Here is a 23,969-nt window from a genome sequence, read left to right as displayed (position 1 = left end):
GAGAACAAAGTGTTAAATTAAGCAAGGAAACTACGAGCAAACTTGCTCTTCCTGCTCTCAGGATATCTCAAAGTGCTTCACAGCAATTTAAATATCTTTTAGAGCATTGATAAGTTTCACAACGTATTTGCAGACACTAAGATCCCAAAATCAGCATTGAGATGAATGAATTTATGGTTTGTTTTACTAGCTTTGGATGGAGGTTAAATATGGTCAAGCCACAGAGAACTCCCTTGTTATTCCTCAAATAGTGTCATGGGATCTTTTATGCCCATTAGGCAGATTAAACTCTCGTTGCTTCATCTGAAAGGTAATAACACTGACAGTGCGGTATCCCTCAAGTTCTGTGCTCAAGCATTCAAATGCAGAACTGACTCAAAAGCAAGACACTGAGTCAATTCATCTACCCAATTTTTGCACACTATGGGATACCATTAAGAGGATAAGACAGAAAATTCAATGACTCAGATCATCTGAATGATTCTGACCATATGGAAGAGAAAGTATTTAGTCATGGGGTTAAGATCTGCACATCATGTTAAAAAGTAGCAAGAGATCTAGCTTCAGACAAAGTGTTACAGGTAGCCTTTTAAAGGGAAGCTGCGCAAGAAGATTGCTGCAATGGGAATTCTTACAAACTGAACACCAGGGAAGATAAACAAATTCAGATTAATGGATATAGTGTTTTAGGCAGATGGAGGAAAGATGTCATAGATTTGCAGAGGCCAGGAGATCATAAACGAGCAGCCTCGAGGGCTGGAAGCAGGTGCTCAGTGGGAAATGATCAACTTCCAGATTCTGGACTGGAGGACCAGGCTGCAATACCCACAAATGGGTGTGATGCAGATGGTTAACATCAGTGAATGAATCTTAATATGACATCACCAAACCACAAGTCTTTCATGACACTCAAAGAATCACATTCCATTACTCACCGAGCACAATCCCTGGAATTCTGAGACAATACTGAGCATCCAGAAACTCCATATCACTCTCGTACACCTCCCAATTCTGCCATCCTTACAATCGGCTCTTGCTGCCTGCATCAACATGCAGGTATTCAACAATGGCTTTACTTTACACAAACGCAAATGCTGCACAACCTCTCTCATTCAGGATAGGATGACACAAAATAAAAGACAGCAGAGCTGACAGGGGAGAGGCATGCCTGCATTTCTTGTGGTCTGCAGTGGGGTCTTTACATCAATTCCTTTCTGTCTCTACTCCAAATTCCATTCCCTAGCTATTGACTCCATCCCTCTCTCTGGTGACGATCTGAGATTAAACCACTGTGCTTGTAACATTTGTGACAAATGTGATCACAAGAAGAGTTTCCAACCTCACACTGTGCCAATTCTAAGCCTACATATATATAATTGTTTGACTTTGCCTGGTTCCAGCTTATCTGTTACTGAGACCCTCATCCATGCCTTTCTAACCCTTAAACTTGACCATTCCAATGTATTCAACTGGTGTCTCACATTCTACTCTCCAGAAACTTGAACTTATCTGAACCTCTGTTTCTCAGATCCAACTGTGGAAGTTGACCGCCTTTCATTGACCACCTGCTCCCATCCCTTTCTAAAACGGATTAGTTAGGGTCTCTTGATTTCCCAGGACTATGTATCCATATCTGAACTTGCAGAAAGTCCTGTTGTCTAATCACTTCTGTGCTTGCTGATCCCCACAAGCTTTTCTTCAGGTAACATCTTTATCTTAAAATTCTAAACCTTATTTTCAAAGCTCTCACCGCTTGCCCCATGCTACCACTATCCCTACAATCCCCTGGCACTTCAGCACTCCTCGAATTCTGGCATGTTACATATTCCAAATTAAAATTATTCCTTCATAGAGTCATACACCATGGAAACAGGCCCTTCAGTCCAACTAGTCCATTTCGAACATAATCACAAACTATTTGGCCCATTTCCCTCCAAACATTTCTTATTCATGTGTTTATCCAAATGTCTTTCAAACGTTCCAATATTTCTCACGTCCACCACTTCCTGTGGAAGTTCATTCCACACATGAACCACTCTCTGTGTAAAGAAAGTTGTCCTTCATGTCTTTTTAAAATCTTTCTCCTCTCACCTTAAAGTATGCCTCCTAGTCTTGAATTCCCCCACCCTAGGGAAAAGACATAAACTCCATCTGCCACTCACCTTATCTATGATTTTATAAACCACTATAAGGTCACCCCTCAAACTCCTAAGCTCCAGTGAAAAACATCCCAGCCTATCATTGTAACCTAAACATTCCATTCCTGACAACATCCTGGTAAATTTCTTCTGAACCGTCACCAGCTTAATAATATCCTTCCTATAACAGGCTGACCAGAGGTCTGAGCAATGAAGGCAAGTGTGCTAAATGCCTTCTTAACCAGCTTATCCATATGTGATGCAAACTTCAAAGAATTGTGGACTTGAACCCCTAGATCACTGTGCTACAACACCACCCAAGGCCCTATTTTTAAATTATATAAGTTCTGCCTTTGTTTGTTTTACCAAAATGCAATACTTAGCATTTATCCAAATTAAACTCCATCTGCCACTCTTCTGCCCATTGATCCAATTGATCAAGATCTCTCAGTAACGTTAGATAACCTCCTTCACTTTCCATTATAACACTAATTTCAGCGTCATCCGCAAATTTACTAACCGTGCCTACTATATTCTCATCTAAAATATTTATATAAGTGATAAACAAAAGTGGACCCAGCACTGATCCCTTGGAATACCGCTGATCACGGATATTGTGGTGATCAGATCTTCAGTTGCCTAGGCTCTAAGCTCTAAGCTCTGGATTTCCCTCCCTTATTTTTTCCACTCCCTTACCTCACTTTCCTCCTTTAAGACACTTCTCAAAACCCACCTCTTTGACTGAGTTTTTGATCAATTGACCTTATATCACCTTGTGTGGTTCAGTATCATGCTTTGTTTTTAAATGCTCCTGTGAAAGCACCTTAGTTGACACATTTCATTATGTTAAAGGAGCAATAAAAGTTTAAATTGCTGTTGTTATTTATGAAATTTTGTTTACTTAAGAATCAACTTTCACAGCTCTGTTTGGCAATTGGTTGCTAAGTCTTACAACTAATCAGTCCAAGTAAAATGTGGAAATACAAAAACTGATAGGAAGGACTGAGAAAAATAACAGAAAATTGGAGTCTTTACATTGGCAGGGTTCAATGTTTAAAAGTCTTTAGAATTTGTCCAACTTGTACACAAGATTATGGAATTGAACTATTCTTAAATTTTATTGTTTAATATCTTAATTTAGTTACATATTTTGAGTTTCATGTCTGATACCACTGTGAGATCAAGTGAATTGAGAGTTTGGCATTTATCTCACAAAAAACAGCTATGTGATCACAGACAACAAGGTGCAGGGCTGGATGAACACAGCAGGCCAAGCAGCATCATAGTATGTGATCACACCTGTTTTTAAGAGACTCCAGATCATGTAAGGCATCTGAAAAACTCTGGTAATGGGAACAAGATGGTTTTGCAAACCCTTTCTGAGCACTTCCAATGACTTTATGTTACTGTTTTGAGAGTCAGCCCACGTACATACAGACCCCATATTTCAGGTGGCTCTCAGTGTCATGGTGTCGGCTGCCATAGCATTCAATATTAATGAAAACAGTGATGACAATGGAACATTCTCAAACCCCAACACATCTGCATCTTGCTATCTCACATGATAAGCAAGCTGCTCATGGTATGATCATGGACCTCCTATCTCCCACCCCACTAAACACATTCCTCACACAATCCTCCCAATGGCCTGAGCAATGAAGGCAAGCGTTCTAAATGCCTTCTTAACCACCCTATCCATATGTGACGTAAAATTCAAAGAATTGTGGACTTGAACTCCTAGATCACTGTTCTACAGCACTACCCAAGGCCCTATTTTTAATTGTATAAGTTCTGCTTTTGTTTGTTTAACCAAAATGCAATACTTTGCATTTATCCAAATTAAACTCCATCTGCCACTCTTCAGCCCATTGACCCAATTGATCAAGATCTCTCGGTAACCTTAGATAACCTCCCTCACTTTCCATTATAACACCAATTTCAGTGTCATCCTCAAACTTACTAACTGTGCCTACTATATTCTCATCTAAATTATTTATATAAGTGACAAACAAGTGTGGCCCCAGCACCAATCCCTGTGGAACACTGCTGGTCACAGATATTGTGGTGATCAGATCTACCACCTACCCATCCATTGGAGACCCAGGAGGAAGAAGAAGAGAACTACAGCATGGCGCTGACAGAGAAGACCCATCACTTGATTGACATTTGCAGCTACCAGTTCAGACCCTGCCACTTAACTTGGAGACAAATAGAGGTGGACACGAATGGACAATGATGCAGCATCATGATCTGCACTGTCCAAATCAGTATTGAGCTGTGTGACATTATGACAGAACTAACTGAACATCTTTGAGTGTACACAGAGGAAACAGCTGCATTGACTCATATCCCTGAAGAATGAATCATAGGCTGTAAAGGTTGCGGCTATTTTTGCAGCCAGTCCCTGGGAAACTCAGGGGTAAGGCTTTGTAGCACTGCTACATTCAATGCTACTTTATTGAATGTCATGCCCTAAGATTTTACTGTTGCTTTGAAGACTAGAAAGGATGGGTTAGATGGAAAATAAACTAAAATTAAATATCTGTGCTCTTTACAAGTAAGGTTTTAGAATATTTGATTTGTATGGAATTAACATGTTATTTTTGAGGGTGTGGGTGGGAGGGATTGTATTCTTCCAAGTACCTACCATGGACCTTGAGCTGATATTTTCTTTCTGATGTTCCAGCCTCATTGACTGCTACGCAGACATACTCTCCATTGTCATGCGGTGAAACGGTATCAATAAGCAAAGTGCCATCATTCAAAATGGAAACATCTGGCTCGCTCCCAGTCAACTCTCTTCCATTATGTAGCCACTTAATTACAGGTTTTGGAATACCTAATAACAGAAAATTATAAACCACTTGATTAAAAATACACTCTTTATAAATCATTGTATAAATGGCCAGGAGCACAAATTTAAGAAGAACTTGGCAGATTTCCTGGAATAATCTTTATGGACACATTGATTATGCTGCATCATGCAAAAGGCAGCTCATGTTACACCAAGTTGGTACAGGACAGAAAGTAACACGAATGGCTTTGCAGCACAGAAACTCCATAAGCCACAAAGGTTTCTCATTGAGGTTATTTTATAATGTTTTATAGATTACTGAAATGATAGTCAAATATGCATTCATGATAATGATCAAAGTTTTAAAGCGTATTGTCTAAAAGTCAGCAGTATTTCAACTTTAAATATTTCAGTTGTTATATTTTGATGATCTTAAAATTGTGATCTAGCCTCATTACGTTTTTCATACGATTGCAGAAGGTTGACACTGCTTAGTTTAAAGCACAGTAGCATTTACTGTATGCATTCAGGGTCTGACCAAGTTCAGTACGTTTGCAATGTTAACCACTGAAGGGCTGAGGTAATTTCTTGGTATTCTTGGGTACAATAAGCAACAAAGTTGGAACTGGAGACTTACTGAAAGTAGGCTGTGGGCAGCCTGTATTGCAAGATATGTGTTTTATATTTGTATTGATATTTATTTTCTAATGGGATTTTTGAACTAGTGGCATGTGAGCTTTGTGTGTGCATGTAGGGGTTTAATAATTAACTTGACAGTATTTATGAAGGCATGATTTAAAACCTGTATGTGTTAGACAGCAGATGACTAGGGTCTTCATGGAGTGATAATATAAATTAATTTGTATTGTGAGGGTTTTATGATCAGAGAGAGCAAACATTGAAAGAAAGTAGTTAGTTTTTGATTTAGAAGAATTAAGAATTGATTGTTTGCTTAGGAAATTCCCATATGTTGGAAAGATTTTAGGAGCAGTTCACAGAAGACCTGGCTGGGGTCAGATGTAAGAACAATTTGTCCTACAGAAAGCTAGTGAATGCTCAGGACTATTAGGAAATAGGTTACCTCCGTGTAATGGTTTTAGATAAGAATTCCAGACCACAAGTGTTTGGTTAGAACCCTGAAGGTGTGACTTGAAGATCAAAGTTTAGGCTCACTCCTCAGAAAAAAGGCTATCCAGCTCTCAAGTCTGGGAATTGAAAGAAACAGTTAAGTCAAGCCTTTGGATATGAAAGAGGAGGGACCCTCTTTCTGGTATTTGAGTATTGTAAAGTGATGAATCATAGAATCCCTACAGTGTGGAAACAGGCCATTCAGCCCAACAAGTCCACATCGCCCCTCTGAAGAGCATCCCACCCAGACCCATTCTCCTACCCCTGATTTTCCCATGTCTAACCCACCTAACCTAAACATCCCTGGGCACTATGGGCAATTTAGCATGGCCAATCCACCTACCCTGCACATCTTTGGACTGTGGGAGGAAACTGGAGCACCCGGAGGAAACCTGCGCAGACACGGGGAGAATGTGCAAACTCCACACAGACAGTCGCCCGAGGCTGGAATCGAACCCGGGTACCTGTGAGGCAGCAGTGTTAACCACTGAGCCACCGTACTGCCATGACTCTGAAAGTATTTTATTTTGCTATGTGTTTTGAAACCTTTCACATTGTGTTACTTTGGAAGGATAACAGGAATACAGAGTACTGGGCTAATGGTAAGATTCTTGGTAGTGTGGATGAGCAGAGAGATCTCGGCGTCCGTATGCATAGATCACTGAAAGTTGCCACCCAGGTTGATAGGGTTGTTAAGAAGTCGTACAGTATGTTAGGTTTTATTGGTAGAGGGATTGAGTTTCGAAGCCATGAGGTCATGTTGCAGCTGTACAAAACTCTGGTGCAGCCGCACTTGGAGTATTGCGTACAGTTCTGGTCACCGCATTATAGGAAGGATGTGGAAGCATTGGAAAGGGTGCAGAGGAGATTTACCAGGATGTTGCCTGGTATGGAGGGAAGGTCTTATGAGGAAAGGCTGAGGGACTTGAGGCTGTTTTCGTTAGAGAGAAGAAGGTTAAGAGGTGACTTAATAGAGACATACAAGATGATCAGAGGATTAGATAGGGTGGACAGTGGGAGCCTTTTTCCTCAGATGGTGATGGCTAGCACGAGGGAACATAGCTTTAAAGTGAGGGGTGATAGATATAGGACAGATGTCAGAGGTAGGTTCTTTACTCAGAGAGTAGTAAGGGCGTGGAATGCCCTGCCTGCTAAAGTAGTAGACTCGCCAACTTTAAGGGCATTTAAATGGTCATTGGATAAACATATGGATGATAATGGAATAGTTTAGGTTAGATGGGCTTCAGATTGGTTTCACAGGTCGGCGCAACATCGAGGGCCGAAGGGCCTGTACTGCGCTGTAATGTTCTATGTTCTATGTTACACTTGGTTTGTGCTATTCTATCTGAGCTACTTTTGTGTAAACTTCCGTTTTACTTTTAAAACTAAATCTGCAGAAGTGAATGCTTATGCTGCAGTAAAAGAACACCACGGTAAACTAGAAACAAAGCAAAGTATGATCTAACAATCCACATTTAATCCAGGATTGGACTTGTTCAGTAGTAACATCAGCTGGGATCACAACACAACCTCAGTACGAGTTTAGCAGGGAGATCATTTAACAAAACAAACTTAGAATTGTATAAGCATTTTCTGAATATACTTGGTAAGTTTTCTTTTGCTCAATGGTATTAGCACTATATAACAATTCTCACTATGGACTGAATTTTCGCAAACATTAAAAAGTACACATTTCAGAGAGTTTCATGGAGGGTTTCCGTCTGTGAGCTCAAGCTAATTTTGCATAAAATTTTACATTGTTCATGTCATTAGGTATGCACCACACTTCCACAGAGTGCTCAGAAGCAACAAAATTCTCACCAATATCAGAATATTTCAGTGCTCATGCCACAGGCATCATATTTAAACCTCAGCTGTGACTATGCCAAACACAGCCAGTCTGGTCTGAAGTAGCCATGCTGATCAGTGTGTTGTCCATAGTCTACAGAATACCCATTAACAAAAGATTTAATGATTTTCTGCGCTCTGCAATGCTAAGTGTCACCCATCTTGTCTTTGCTACCTAAAAAACTCTACTAGGGATATACCTCTCAACAAGCTCCTCTCAATATTGCACACAGAATCTTCCCTCAATGGTTCACACTCACCTTATGCTCCAAACTACTAACACTCTCTGCCTTTAGCAGTTTGTACTCATTCACAAAATGCTAAAGGACCAGTCCCTGATTGGGATCATAATCTTTTCAACTGTTCAATGTTGCCGAACATGACAAGTGACCTAGCTATTTGTTTGTGCTAAAAGGCAATTTAAGTATTCAAGTGCTGAACTTTATCAAATGTGAGTCTCAAATGTTTGGTGATGGTGCCATGAGGCTGGTGCTTCGCAGATGCCAACCTCCATGGGTGAGGATGCAGGTGTTCCCTGCCCATGGAGCATGCCCAGAGATGTTGGGAAATAATAGCCAAGGTGGAGGCCCAGAGAAAACACTGGCAAGCTGCAGCTGCTAGATACATACTCAGACTTTTATATCGGGAATTGTTGCCGTCTAGTCTTTTTTACCGTTGCCTGGGAAAATAGAAAACTGTATGCAAATGAGATAAGATGACAATACTTTGATATTAAATGATGCATATAGCCCTCTCACCATTAGCACTTTGGTGGAAAATCAGATTATTTTTCTTGACATCAAGAATTTAATTTTTCATTCTCTTCAAATTTTCCTGATTTGGAACTGATTTGCCTTTGTCCACATTGTTCAAGACACTAGAAAATTTAGCCCTATATAGTAACTGTTCAGTATGCTCAAAAATTTATCTTTTTGAATGCACAATACATTTATAATCAATCTTCATTTACTGAATACATAATCAAATTTCATTTTTTTTATTATCCTTCGAATAGCGGAACGAAAAAGATGATAATCTCTGGATTACTACCTGAGCCATGAGCAAACCGGTCAACAAGATTAACAAGGTAAGTGCGTGGCTGGAAGATTGGCGTGGGAGAAATGGGTTCAAATTGATGGGATATTGACATTAGTACTGGGGAAGGGTGCTCCGATGGAATGGGTTCTATCTGAATCATGCTGGGACTAGATTTCTGGTGAATTGCATAACTATACCTGTGGATAGGAATTTAAATTAAATAGTGGGAGGCAAGGGAGGGTGCCAGAGGACTGGAAAATGGCTAATGTAACACCCCTGTTTAAGAAGGGAGGGAGGCAGAAGACAGGAAACTCTAGGCTGGTTAGCCTGACCAAGGTCGTTGGAAAGATTTTAGAGTCCATTAGTAAGGATGAGAGTGCAGAGTGCTTGGAAGTGCATAGTAAAATAAGGCTGAGTCAGGATGGCTTTATCAATTGGAGGTTGCATCTGACAAAACTGTTATAATCCTTTGAGGTGGAATTGAGCAGGCTAGACAAAGGAGAGCCAGTGGACATGATCTATTTGGATTTCCAGAAGGCCTTTGGCAAAATTCTGCACAGGAGGCTGTTAAATAAGAGCCCATAATGTTAGGGGTGATGGACAGACATGGATAGAGGATTGGCTGACTGGCAGAAGGCAGACATTGGGATAAAGAGGTCTTTTTCTGGCTAGCAGCCAGTAACTAGTGGAGTTCAGCAGAAATCTGTATTCGTCCAAAACTATTCACATTATACATTATTAGTGATCTGAACGAAGGAACTGAGAATATTGTTGCTAAGTTTGCTGATGACACAAAGGTAGGTGAATGGGCAGGTAATGTTAAGGAAGCAGGGAGGCTGCAGAAGGACTTGGACAGGCTAGGGGAGTGTGGAAAGAAATGGCAGATGCAACACATTCTGGGAAAGTGTGAGGTGATGCACTTTAGTAGGAAAAATAGAGGCATAAATTGTTTTCTAAATGAGGAAATACTTCGGAAAACTGAAGCACAAAGGGACTCAGGAGAATCCTGAACCAGGACTCCCAAGGTTAACATACAGGTTCAGTTAGCACTTAGGAAGGCAAATGTAATGTTAGCATTCATTTCAAGGGGGCGAGATTGAAAAAGCAGGAACGTACCGCTGAGGCTGTATAAGGCTCTGATCAGACCACATATGGAATATTGAGAGAAATTTTGGACCCTTTATCAAAGAAAGGATGCGCTGGTATTGGTGGGGCTTCAGAAGAGGTTTACAAGAATATTCTGGGATTGAAGGGATTGTTGTATGGAGAGCACTTAAGAACTCTGGGTCTGTACTCAATTGAGTTTAGATGGATGAGGGGGAACGGATCTGACTGAAACTCACAGAATACTGACAGCCCTGGGTAGAGTGGACATGGAGAAAATGTTTCCACCAATAGGAGAGATAGGACCTGTGGGCATAGCCTTAGAGTGAAAGGATGGCTTTTTGGAACTGAAATGAGGAGGAATTTCTTTAGCCAGAGAGAGGCGATTCTGTGGAACTCATTGCCACAGGAGGCTGTGCAGGCCAAGTCATTGAGTGTATTTAAGACAGAGACAGATAGGCTCTTGATTGGGAAGGGAATCAAGGGTTATGGTGAGAAGGCAGGAGAATGGGATTGAGAAATTTGTCAGCCACGATCGAATGGTGGAGCACACCCAATGAGCTGAATGGCCTAATTCTGCTCCTATGTATCATCAAAAGCTTCAATCAGAATACCAATGCATCCATTTTGTACCTTTCCAAGCTTGTGAATCCCTGTTTGTAATCTCCAGAATTCCTCCAAGTGATGAGATAAGCTGACAGCTGGGGATTAGCCAGAGTCAAAGTGAGCAATTGTTTTCATGTACAAACAGTATTATCATTGATGGGTTAGCAGCAATGGCAGGTTTGGTACAAACCAAGGCAAATGGCACTTCATATAAGAAAGTAAACAAATACAGTACTCAAGAAATAAATTGACAAAGAATGATAGAACCAGATTTTCTGAGGAGTGGCAATCACATGCAGATCACCACTCTGTTCTCTTTTTAACATAAGAAAGTGCTACACATTTCAAACAGGAAATTCCAACTAGGAGCCCTTCAGAAATGCGGATCTGTACTTTAAATGAGAGGTCCCTTCCATTGAAGGATAGCTCGGAAAGGCAAACCACAATAATGGAAAAATGTAAAAACAACAGGGTTGATGTGGTGGACGATTTTAACTTCTCCTATATTCACCGGGACTCGCTTAGCACTAAGGGCTTGAATGGATACGAATTTGTCAGGTATGCCCATGATGTTTTATTGAAACAATATGTAAGTAGTCTAACTAGGAATGTGGGCATACTACACCTGGTATTAGAGAATGAGCTCGACCAGGTGATCAAACTTTCAGCGGGGGATCATTTCAGGAACATTGATCATAACTCTAAGTTTTAAACTATTAATGGATGTGCCAAGCGTAGTTTTTGGGTGAAAGTATTAAATTGGAGGAAGGCTAACTACTGCAATAATAAGCAGGGACTGTAGATTGGGGTGGCTGTTTGACAGTAAATCCACATCTGGCATATGGAAATATTTCAAAGTCCAGTTAATTAGAGTTCAGGATCAGCACGTTCCTATGAAAATGAAGGATAAGTTTGGCAAGATTTGGGAAACTTGGATGACGAGATAGTGAGGCACTGGTCATAAAGGGAAAAAAAAAGGCATTTGTATGGTTTAGGAACCTGAATGCAGACAGAGCCCTCGAAGAATACAAAGATAGCCGAAAAGAACTCAAACAATGAATGAGGAAAGCTAAAAGGAGCTGTGAAATGTCCTTGACAAACAGGATTAAGGAAAATCCCAAGGGGTTTTATACATACAGTAAATCCTTGGTATCCGCAAGTTCACAACTTGTGAATTAGCATATCTGCTCCAAAAAGTAAGTTACAAAAATATTCAATATCCATGAAAAACCTTACATATCCACCATTTTTAACCTTTCATTTAAAACAGGTTCCGCACTTGTGAATTTCATCATTCGCAGGGGTTCTCAGAAATGGAACCCTCGCAGATGTGGAGGAATGAAAGAATAGAAGGAGGAAGAGGTAGACAGGAAAAAGGTAGGTCCACTCCAAGACAAAGGAGGGAATGTGCGTGTGCACCCGGAGGAAGTGCGTGAGGTCCTTAAAGAATATTTTTAACCAGGATTCACAAAGGAGAAGGACATGGTGGCTGAGATAACAAGGTGTAGAGCTGGATGAACATAGCAGGCCAAGCAGCATCAGAGGAGCAGGAAGGCTGACGTTTCGGGCCTAGACCCTGGTTATCTCAGATTCTCCAGCATCTGCAGTTCCTACTATCTCAGGACATGGTGGCTGGTGAGTCTGGGGAGGGTACGTTGATATTCTAGGCCACGGCAATGTGAAAAAGATGGTGGCGCTGGATGTTTTGAAAAGCATTAAGGCAGACTCGTCCCCAGCACTTGATGAGATCTATCCCAGAATGCTGAGGGAGGCAGGTGAGGAAATTGTTTGGGGCCTTGTACAAAATCATCATAACCTCTTTAGTCACAGGAGAGGCCCCAGTGGACTGGAGAATAGCCAATGTTATTCTTTTGTTTCAGAAGGGCAAAAAGGATAACCTGGGAAATTACACGCTGGTGAGCCTTACATCAGTGGTAGGGAAATTACTGCAGATTATTAGGGATAGAATTTACCTACTTTTCAAAAAAATAGACTTGTTAGCAATAGGTAGCATTGCTTTATGCAGTGAAGGTCATGTCTCACAAAATTGATTGGGTGTTTTGAGGAAGTGACAAAGACAATTGACGAGGGTAAGGCAGTAGATGTTGTCTACATGGACTTCAGCAAGGCCTTTGGCAAGATCCCTCATGGCAGGCTGATACAAAAGGTAAAGTCACATGGCATCTGGGATGACCTGGTATGATGGATACAGAAGGGGCTTAATCACTGAAGACGAGACTAGTATTGGAAGAGTATTTTTCAGATTGGAAATCTGTGACCAGTGATGTTCTGCAGGGATCAATGCTGGGACTCCTGTTGTTTGTAACATATATAAATTATATTTGGAGGAGAATGTTGGTTGCTTGATTAGTAAGTTTTCAGACAACACAAAGATTGTGGGGAGTTGAGGATGGCGAGGAGGATACAACAGGATATAGATAGTCTGGAGATTTGGGTGGAGAAATGGCAAATGGAGTGTGATCCAGATAATTGTGGGGTGATGCATTTTGAGAGATCTAATGCTGGAGGGAAGTATAACGTAAATGGCAGATCCCTCAACAGATCAACATACAAAGAGATCTCAGTGTACAGGTCCATAGTTCCCTGAAAGTGGCAACACAAATAGATAAGGTGGTCAAGAAAGCATATAGCATGCTTGCCTTCATCAGCGAGATACAAAGTATATAAAGTGGCAAGTCATGTTGCAGTTGTACAGAACTTTAGTTAGGCCACATGTGGAATATTGTACAAGTATACAAATAGGCAGGGACTCGAGGGATATGGACTGAATAGCGGCAAAATGTTTTTAGTTCAGAAAGGCATCATGTGTTGGCATAGTCTTGGTAGGCCAATGGGCCTGTTCCTGTGATGCACTGTTCTACCTTTTTCACAGCAGTCAGATGCCACATTCTGGGATTTAAAGAGACTGCATCATAAGCATCCACTTCCTTAACTCTTGTGAAAATACGTACGTAAAGGTAATTCTCCTATAACACAATAGTTGCGTTCTTGTGCGACCTCGTGCTACAGAAAATCACGCTATAGAAAACTGCTACAGAAAATCGCGCTATAGGGAAATCGCCATAGAAAATCGCTATACTTGTACAGCAGAAAGTTCACGTTATACAGTGTTCGCTATTCATCAATGGTGTTACAGCCAATTTGTGGCAATTAAACACACATTATAGCAGAACTACATGTAAAACAAGAGGTTATTGTGCTAGAAGGGTAGGGTGCCAGGTGCATGGGATACTAGGTGAGTTGTGATAGGGTGAGTTGTATGTAATGTAGGATGCCTGGGAGCCGAATAGGTAGGCCATCAAGGAACAAGCTGGAAAGGAAGACAAGTAAGTGATGGAGCAATCAGGGTAGGTTGAAGTGGGTAGGGCCAGCAAGGGCAGGGAAGATGATGGGTTCCATGGAGTAGGGGGGCATTGGGTCTCAGGGGACAGGAGGGCCATGTCAGGTCTGGTGGCAGGAGAAGGAATGTCAGGTCCTGTGGCAGGGAGGTGGGGTCGTGGTATCTGATCCAGTGGTACGGAAAAGAATTTTGGGCCCCAAGGTGGGCGGGGTTGAGTAGTACTGGGTCCCAATGGGAGAGGGGGCATTTGGATAGGATGGCACAGTCGTTAGGGCCCTGGAGGGGTGGCTATTGGATTCAGTGGCAGGAATGTGTCAGGTCCCAGAGAGACAAGGGGATTGTCAGGCCTCATTGTGGGGCCTCTCACATCCCATGTTTAGAGAGGGTATTGGGTCCTGGAAGGGCAGGGGTAGTGTTGGGTCAGGGTCGGGTGGTTGAGTAGATGGGGCTGAATGTGGCAAGTTGGATTTGAGTTTATTAGCTACTCAGAAGTGAGACTAGGTTTTTAATAGCTTAACTTTTCCAGAGTAACTATTGACTTAACTGCAGTACAAATCTGAGTTCTTGACTTATGTGGATAATTTCAGGAGATTGCCCAGTGAAATCTTCAATTTCCCTGGCAATTCGCTCAGAGTCTGCTACGTTGAAGATTGCACAGTGTGCCCATGCGCATCTTCCATTTATGCTGCTGAAAGAATTATATGGCCATTGGAAAAGCCAGGCCATTACCTGGTTTGCTTGGTTTGCTCAGGTGGCCAGCATGTATTTCAGAATAATGTTTACAGCACAGGTTCAATTCCCATTCTAGCTGACACCCTGTGCTGACACAAGGTGCCTTGACACCTTGCCCTCTCCAGTGAAAGTGGAAAGCAATAGCAAACCACCATTGATAAAAACAGTACTAGAAAATGGCTCAGGTTAAAGCATCAGCAGACAATTCACCAACGATGGATGGAACCTGATTGATGGTGTGTTGTCCTTTATTTAGGAGGCATGGCATTAAAAGTCCCTGGAATTTGCATAGATGGATTATGATCAATCAAGTACCTTTGACTCCTTTGAAAAGAACAGTGCCATAATATGGCATCATACCACAATCTTTTAACTCTGTGTCTTATAAATGGCAGGAAATTTGGGTTTGAAATTGTGTCAAAAGTTTTTATCTACGCTGTTTATTTTGTTTACAGACGTGACTCAATATTAGGTCTGTTGATCATTCATTTAGTAATAATGTATATCATTGCTCAAAGTAACTGAGCTATAGACTTGTTTTGAAATGTTTGATTTCCTTTGCATATAAAACTCACTCACAGGCTGATTTATGTGGTGCCCCTGCCGGTAATGATATTTTCACAGATGTGAAAAACATCTGCAAAAGAAGAGCTGCAGTTATTGCTCTCAATTCTTGGAAATATTTTTGAGCTGACAGTCAAATGCTCAGTGTATATTTAAGAACTGCAGATTTCACCCCATGAAAAGCTATAATGTTTCCTGTATAACTAATGTGTATTGGTCTTGCAAAACACAACTGTTTGGTCATTAAGAACAGCACTTACCATTAAAAAATAATCCTTGAAACTGAGCTGACAACTTTTTTTCTGAAGAAACTCCCAATATTTTTCCTAGGGTAAATCTTTTTGATAATATACTTTAATTAACTGGTCCTATTACCTAGTGCCAATCTCCTGTTTTGTCCCCCTATATACTTGCAAAACTATATCTATCCAAAATCCCCTCGAGTATGCATCCACCACATTTCCAGGCAGTGCATTCTGTACTCAAACTACATCATCCTTGCTTTATTTGTACATCAGTTTAAATCTATGTCCCCTCATTCATTTTTTTTCTTTCCTATCTACTCTGTCCAGCCCACTCATGATGTTGAAAATATCTCTCAAATCTCCTCTCAGTCTTCTCTCCAGGCAGTAAAGTTCAACTTCAAATTTTGGTGATATCGGGAAAATTGGATTCTTGACATTGAGAAAATGCAGTCCAATTTTAAGGCCAATGATTGAATGGCGAGATAAGAATCTCACTAGTATATATCATCAAGCAACATGCATTTACATCTCATAAGTCTCACCTCATTCATATACAATTTCTTTTTTTACCAAGTACTAAAGAAAAACCAAACAATGATATTTACAAACATAGAAGTCAGAGCATGGATCTGGTGGTTTCAGCTCACCACTTGTTCCTCCAGTCTTCCCAACTAGACAGTATTCCCCAAAATCTCAGTGTGTGCTCCATGGCAGTGACCACCTGCATGCCCACATCCACTTAAGTTGACATCAGAAGTGCACCAGCCTCTTCACATCATCATGACACATTTCTGACTCACTTACAAAAAACTTCTCACTTCAATCCTGCACTTTGGAGTGCATCAGTACCTTTCACTGTAACGCTGTCGTCAGTAGATTTTGCACAATGGAATAGGCGCCTAGCTCATGCATCAGCAAGTGCAGCTTAGGGCTGTTCACTCACTCACTTTGCGCCTACTTGGCTAGGCACAGCATCTCTACCTTCCCTTGCCTTTTTGCACTTTGCCACTTCATTCAGAACTTATGGGCCCACAGTAGTTCTGTCTTCCCCTTTTACCGAAAATATAAAGTCAGACAACTTGTTATGATTGTCAGCAGTGATCTATTAAATGAGTGGACGTGTTACAGTCACATCTGCACTATGTCCCAGCAATTTGCGTGGCAACACACTGCATATAGATCAACCAAATAGCCATGTCTCAAATTCCAAGAGGAGTAGTTACAGAACCATAGAATTATACAGTACAGAAGAGGCCCTTCAAGCCCATTGCATCGACACTGACAAAAACAACTCTAAATCCACACTAGTCCAATTTTCCAGCACTGGGCCAATAGCTTTGACTGTTATGACATTTCAAGTGCTCATCCAAGTGCTTTTTTCAAAAGCTTGAGAGGTTTCCTGCCTCAACTACTCTTCTAAGTAGTGCATTTCAGATTCCCATCACCCTCTGGTTGATGTCCAATTATTGGCCAACACCCATTATCCATGAGGTATGCTCTCTATTCTGGTATTGGGAAGTTCCGCTGCAATGTGAAAGCTAACACAAACCATCTACCACGGTGTAACCTGGAATGCAAAATGCAGTATGTTCAAAAGGATTTAAAGTGCATAATATATGCATTTTCCAGACTCACCCTTGGCTGGACAGGGGAAAGCAATACGCTGGTTTGCCACTCTCTCTTGGAAAGGATTACTGTATGGAGGTCCTGGGTCTTCGACTGTAGGAGGTTCTGTAAAAATTATGAAAATAATGACAATCAACTCAATTCATCAAGTTTAAAAGGTGCTGATTTAAGCATGTCTGACCTCTAATTGGTTAAGCTCTCCATCACCGTATGAAGTGTTATAGGGCCTGACTCTCCTCATGGAAAAGAAAACCACTACTTTTGGAATAACTGGCAATGAAAACCTTTTTCATCAACTGTATCCTCTCCAACAATAACTATGAGACATTTGTAGACTTCCTTATTAAGATAACAAGTAGCTTCTTCTGTTGCTTCCCCACATTACACTTTGCCAAATATTTCCTCCATTGCTCCACTCTGCTGGAGTTCTGAACTCAGGCTTCACTGCAATTTATTTCCTTCGACATCTCAAACATTATGAAATTTATCTTGATCCTCAGATCCATTTCCTGCTCCTTTGACCTTACTTGATTTAAACACTTGAGCAACTAGCTTCCCTTCCTGGATCACATTCTATCTCCTATTGCAATTACCTCCATCTCTTTGAATGCTCCCCCTTGTCCCATTCAAATTCAACATTGTCACCTCCATCCTCAAAAAAAAACTTGCTTTGATATGTACAAAATGATCAGAGGCATAGACAGAGTAGACAGCCAGAGACTTTTTCCTAGGGTGGAGGTAGCTATTACGAGGGGGCATAGTTTTAAAAAGTGAGTGGAGGTAGATATAGGGGAGACGTCAGAGGTAGGTTCTTTACTCAGAGAGTGGTCGGGACGTGGAATGCATTGCCGGAGAGGGTAGTGGACTCGGCCTCATTAGGGGCATTTAAGTGGCTATTAGATAGGCATATGGATGATAGTATAAGGTAGGGATGGAGGTGAGATAGACCTTAGGATTAGGGTAGAAGTTCGGCACAACATCGTGGGCCGAAGGGCCTGTACTGTGCTGTACTGTTCTACGTTCTATGTTCTATGTCTCCCTGAAAACTGCCACATCATCTGCAACCACTCTTTCCTTTCCAAAATTGGTAAACACTTTGTTACCTCCCAAATTAATACCCAATTTTCATGATTATATCATCATTCTTTAGTCAATTTCCTATACTAAGTCAAATTGTCCTTGATTGGTTCCATTGTTATCTATTCAATTGTATCCAGAACAACTCCAGTTTTCAATTCCACCCACTCCCACCCAATAGCTACCCCATGAATATATGTGTTGACCACCTCCTTTCCATATACATTTTGGTGGCATCTATTGGAGACATGGGGTCAACCTTCATGAAGATACTGGTAACAATTAGCTCCACTTCTATACCATATCTATTAATTCCTTTATTGCCTTGGGCTGCTGAACTAATTGAAAGGCATCCAATTGTAAAAAAGACGCAATTTTCTCCAGTTAAACTTTGGGAAGACCAAAGAGTTTGTTTTTGACATGACCAAATTCTGTTTCCTCATCACTGATTCTATCCATTCCATCAACAGACTGAATCAGTTTACTTACAATGTTGGCTGCTGAGTCTCGATCACTTCTAACTTGAAAGGAATTCTTGCACCTGTTTCTGTGTCACCCCTATTGTTTCTGAAACTCTCCTCTGTGCCTTTGCTGCCTTGAGAGCAAAAAATATTCAACTGTTCTCTTGGCCTTCCATCTTCTACTTCTCCTTAAATTGCAGCACATCCAAAATTTTGTTGTTTATATTCTATATTGTACCAAATGTCACTATCTTTTCCTGTCCTTGTTGGTCTACATTGGTTTCAAGTCCTCTCAATATCTAAAATTAGAATTCTCAACCTCACACTCAAGTCCCTCCATGGCTTTTGCTTTTTCTGCAGTCTTCTCCAACATTGCATCTTTCTCCATACTCCACTCCACTCCACCAAATGTTGCCTTTTTCGCATTTATTGGCACCATAAAGACCATATCATCAGAAATTCCTTCTGTCAAACCTTCTACCTTTTCTTCGAGGATTTCCTTAAAACCTAACTCTTCAAACAATCTTTTTATAACTATTCCTAATATCAAACACTTATGCTTTACATCCATCTGTTTACACTTGCATGAAGTACTGTTGGATTTTTTAAAAATTTTATGAGGTGTGATTTAAATGCAAATTGTTCAATCAAAGACTATACCCTAATTTAATCATTCAGATTTCCTTTGAAACTCCATTAAAGACATTCCCTTAATTAAGTAGTATAGAAAACTAACTCCAGAGGTTGTTCTGTGCTAACAAGAAGAGCATAAATTGAAGATCATCACCAAAAAGGGAGGTGTAAGTAAAGTTGCTAATTTTTTTCCCAAAGAAGGAAGCTATCAGGACAGGGAATATCCAAATAAATGGCCACGTGAGTTATAAACATTTTATCCTTAAAATAAAAAAGTCACAATTACATTACAATTGTGTATGTCCACTGGATTCATGGCAGGTAGATCATGCCTGACAAACCTTATCGAATTTTCTTTTAAGTGGTAACTAGACAGTGTACTAGATAATGTACTAGATGTTGTTTGTATCGACTTCCAGAAGGCATCAGATAAAACCCCACATAAGAGATCGTTAACTAAGGCAGAAGCCCACCGAATTGAGGGCAAATTACAGACATGGCTGGGAAATTGCTTAAGTGGTAAGTGATAGAAAGTCGAGATAATGGACAGTTACTCAAGTTAGCAGGATGTGACCACTGGTGTCCGTGTTAGGGCCTCAATTATTCATTTTATTTAGTAACAACTTGGACACTGGCATAGAAAGTCATATATCCAAATTTGCTGATGACACAAAGTTAGGCAGCATTGTAGACAGTATAAATGATAGCACAGATTTACAAGAGGATAGTGATAGATTAAGACTAAGTGAATAGGCAAAATGGTGGCAGATGATGTTCATAATAAGCAAGCATAAGGTTGTCTGTTTTTGACTGAAAAAGGAGTAATCAGGGTACTTTCCATATGGTATGAAATTGAATACAGTGGATGTCCAAACTGGACATTCAGTTGCATAGATCTTTAAAATGCCATAAACCGAAAACTGCAGAAAATAATCAAGAAAGATAATGGAATGCTGGCCTTTATGTACAGAGAACTGCAGCATAAGGATTTAGATGTTATGCTACAGTTAGCCAAAACCCTGGTTAGACCCTACTTTGGAGTACTATGAGCAGATTTGGGCACCACACTTGAGGAAGGATATATTGACCTTGGAGGGAGTACAATGGCAGTTTACAAGAATGATACCTGGATTTCACGGTTTAAGTTATGAGGAGCGATTATATGCATTATGCTTGTTTTCTTGGAATTTAGAAGGTTAAGGGTGATCTGATGGAAGTCCAAAAGAGATGAACAGGAAAAAGATCGGTTAGATAAACTATTTCCAATGGCTGGGGATTCTAGAACCAAGGGGCATAATCTGAGAGTTAAGTCCAAACCATTCAGGGGAGATGTTAAGATGCACTTCTACACACTGGCAGATGTTTGAAACTCTTTTCCACAAATGGCTGTGGGATGCTAGATCAGTTGTTAATTTTAAATCTGAGGTTTTTTTTGTTCAGCAAAGGTGTTAAGGGATAAGGGTCAAAATCAGCCATGATCACATTGAATAGTGAAACAGGCTTGAGAGGCGGAACGTCCTACTCCTGTTCCTATGTAAATTGTATTGACATTACCCAGTTTAATTAAGGCGGCTCATCATATTTATCTATATTGTATTGTTCATCATATATGAGAATACTGGCTAAAGATGCACAGATGGCAAACTATTAAAATGTGACTTGAGCATGCCAGTTTTACAAACAAACTCTATGCATTAGAAACCAGTACTGCATTCACACACTCATTTATTTCTTCAACATAATGTCAAAAATATGTTCTTATTTATGTCTCAATTAATACTCACCATGAACCTGGACAGTTGTATTTACTTCATGCTGACCTGCAACATTTTTGACAACACATCTATAAACTCCATCATCAGTGAGTTGGGCCCTCTCAATTGTCAGCGTGCCTTCAGCATCCACACTGTGCTGTTTGTTATCTGGCAAAATGTTGTTACTTCCTTTATACCATGTTATAGTTGGACTCGGCACACCAGATGCATCACAGGGAATGTCAATCCTCTGACCTGCTTGGACTTTTATGACACGGGGTCCAGGCCGAATTCGTGGAGGAACTAAAGAATAGTAATCAATGTGTGATTCATGATAGAATTTCTTCAGTGCAATACATTTGAATTCAAATATTAAACACATTGGACTTAAAATTCAGATAGTACAAGACAGCAAAACAATCTGATATGTTAGTTAGCCATCTTAGTAACAATGTAAGCTGTCCATTTCTTCAAATGAAGGCTAATTAACATTAACAAATGATTCACACACCTATCTTAAACTATTGCAAAGCTACTCTTTGAACTGAAAGTGATGCTTATCCTATCAGACAGGCAGAGAAGTACTAACTACAGGTATACTAGACTGTACCTTACTAGACTGTACATTTTTCAATATTAATGTATTAACTGCCATTGATAATCTTATGGTAGATAATTGTATTGATATCCTGGTCTCAACTCCTCAGCCCACCACTCACTTCTGCCTGCTCTACTTTGCTCACACTAGTGCAGTGGCTCTGTGGTTCTTTTTGCCAAATCAAACCTCGATACCTTTCTCTTCAAGAACCTCTTGCCTCTTCTTTATGATTTGTGTTGTTTACCAGTCACATAAGAAGTAAATAAATGGAAAGCTTGTTACATCAGGGCTTGTTATAAAAAGAGGCTCTGGTTTACATGGAGTGGTTATTACTGAATGAATGAAAACATATGCAGCCTGGACTTTGCAATAGGAAAAACAGTAAGGCTGTAATTATAGAGTAAATTCAGCAACTTCCAGCACGTGCAGATGCACAATTAAATCTGCAAGTTACTGTCAGTGATACCCTGCTTCTCCACAGGGTGTAACAGTCTTCACCAATAGAGTTTGTTCCTCTGTCACTGATCATAAATTCTAGGCTATATTCTATAAAATGTGGTGAAGAACACTTAGAAACCATTGCTTAGGGAACACCAAAAATAGCTTTTGTGGAACAATTAGTCTACAAAATGAATAATGTAATTCTTGTACATATTCCCCTTGAAAGTAAACTGCGTTCAATAACCTCTGCAGTATTCCAGCATTTAAAATGCTCTCAATGCAACTTTACAGAATGGTCCCCAAAATTCATTTAAATTCAATTAAGTAATTGCTTCAAAAAACTACATGTCGTAAGGTTGCAATTGTCATCATTTCTAGCTAATCTTACCACAAGTCTGATGTATATTCATTTACAAGCATCATGAGTTTATTTGCATCAGAGGTTAGAAGATTTGTTTTCAAGGAATGTAATGGCAAATGGGATTTATTTTTCCTTCTTTATGATCCCTATAGTAAAACCCATATAGATCATACCTAAAGCATGTCTAGACAGCACACATGGTGGCACTGTCAAGCACCTGACACTCTTAAAAATTTCCATTGCCAGGATTGTTTTCCCTGTGGAAATAACCTTTATAACATCTTGGAGACTAATTTAGGGCACGATAGGTCAAAAGACATCTAAGAAATATTCAAGAGCAACTAACCAGGGCGTAGAGTTGCATTAATTTGTATTTCAATTTGTATGTTGCAGTTTATGAAGTTGGATGTAACTTTTTCATCCAAATAAGTGTAATAAATACCAAGGAAGGCTCTGAAGTGATTCTGGAAAAGCGCACTTATTATCTTCATGTACTTGGAATCATGTATCACAATGACGCAATGCGATAAGTTGTGCTGTTTTGCTTGCTGTGTACTGTTTGGAAGCTGATTCAGTAGAATACTGAACTGAGTTCATTTTGGAAAGGGAGAAAAGAAATGCAGGACTATGAGTAAACAACGGTGAAGAAGGCCAGTGGCGTGCTTCAATGCTTTAATGTTCTATGATTTAAACAGGGCATTGCAATGATTCATGAAATATTAGATTAGGAATTATCTCAAGCTTTTCAACAATGCAGGTGACACTTTAAACATCCTAAGTTTGCATCATTCTACATACAATGTTCTTGTATGTTTGCTCATGGGTGTTAGTGTAGAGGCTATAAATGAAATAGTTGTTTGTAATCAAATTCTGAGATCTGTTTCAAGATATTCAACAAGATTAAATATTGATAGAAATGAGACTAGAGTACAGACACCAATTCAACCTGACATGAGTCACAAGCAAATAGATGTTTCAACTCAAACAAATTTCAAAAACACATGTTTTTCTTTCTGGACAGTCAAAATATATGGAATGATCCTATGGGCAGTTAAAAAACACTAAACATCACTAGCTGAACAATAAACAGTAACGATCCTCAAAGAATTCACCCCAAGCATCTCTGATCTTTGGCACCAAAAAAAAACTGACATCATTGATCTACACATAAATGGAAACATACCATGTACAGTCAGGTTAGTATACTGTGTAATATTCCCAGCAATGTTTGTGGCAACACATAGGTAGAGTCCACTGTCAGACAGTCTGGTTTCAATAATTTTCATTGATCCAGAGGACAGCTGAGTATGCCTGAAATATAAAATACATTTTGAATTAAAATTCACCAACAAGTAACAAATCCTAATATCTTAGAAGGTACAATGGAATTTATATAATGCTTTCAGGTTTAAGGTAACAATGTAAACAATAATTTCTGTGGTACTTTGTAAACAGATAAT

The 23,969-nt window shown here is 40.0% G+C and overlaps 1 protein-coding gene across 1 annotated transcript in view; it reads right to left on the bottom strand.

Moving 5' to 3' along the window:
* hmcn1 (hemicentin 1) overlaps positions 1-23,969 on the bottom strand; it is a 578,667-nt gene that overhangs the window by 278,309 nt on the left and 276,389 nt on the right. Inside the window, exons 22-25 of the mRNA XM_048602072.1 lie at positions 23,693-23,820; positions 21,140-21,412; positions 17,194-17,289; positions 4,786-4,977 (exon numbers count right to left, since the gene is read on the bottom strand). Of these exons, the coding sequence (XP_048458029.1) occupies positions 4,786-4,977; positions 17,194-17,289; positions 21,140-21,412; positions 23,693-23,820 (689 nt within the window). The remainder of the gene's footprint in view (positions 1-4,785; positions 4,978-17,193; positions 17,290-21,139; positions 21,413-23,692; positions 23,821-23,969) is intronic.

The sequence above is a fragment of the Rhincodon typus genome, chromosome 10, assembly GCF_021869965.1.
Source record: "Rhincodon typus isolate 14 chromosome 10, sRhiTyp1.1, whole genome shotgun sequence".
Classification (NCBI taxonomy): domain Eukaryota; kingdom Metazoa; phylum Chordata; class Chondrichthyes; order Orectolobiformes; family Rhincodontidae; genus Rhincodon; species Rhincodon typus.
Note: the sequence above shows the minus strand (reverse complement) of the source record. Positions and strands in the feature narration are given on the sequence as shown.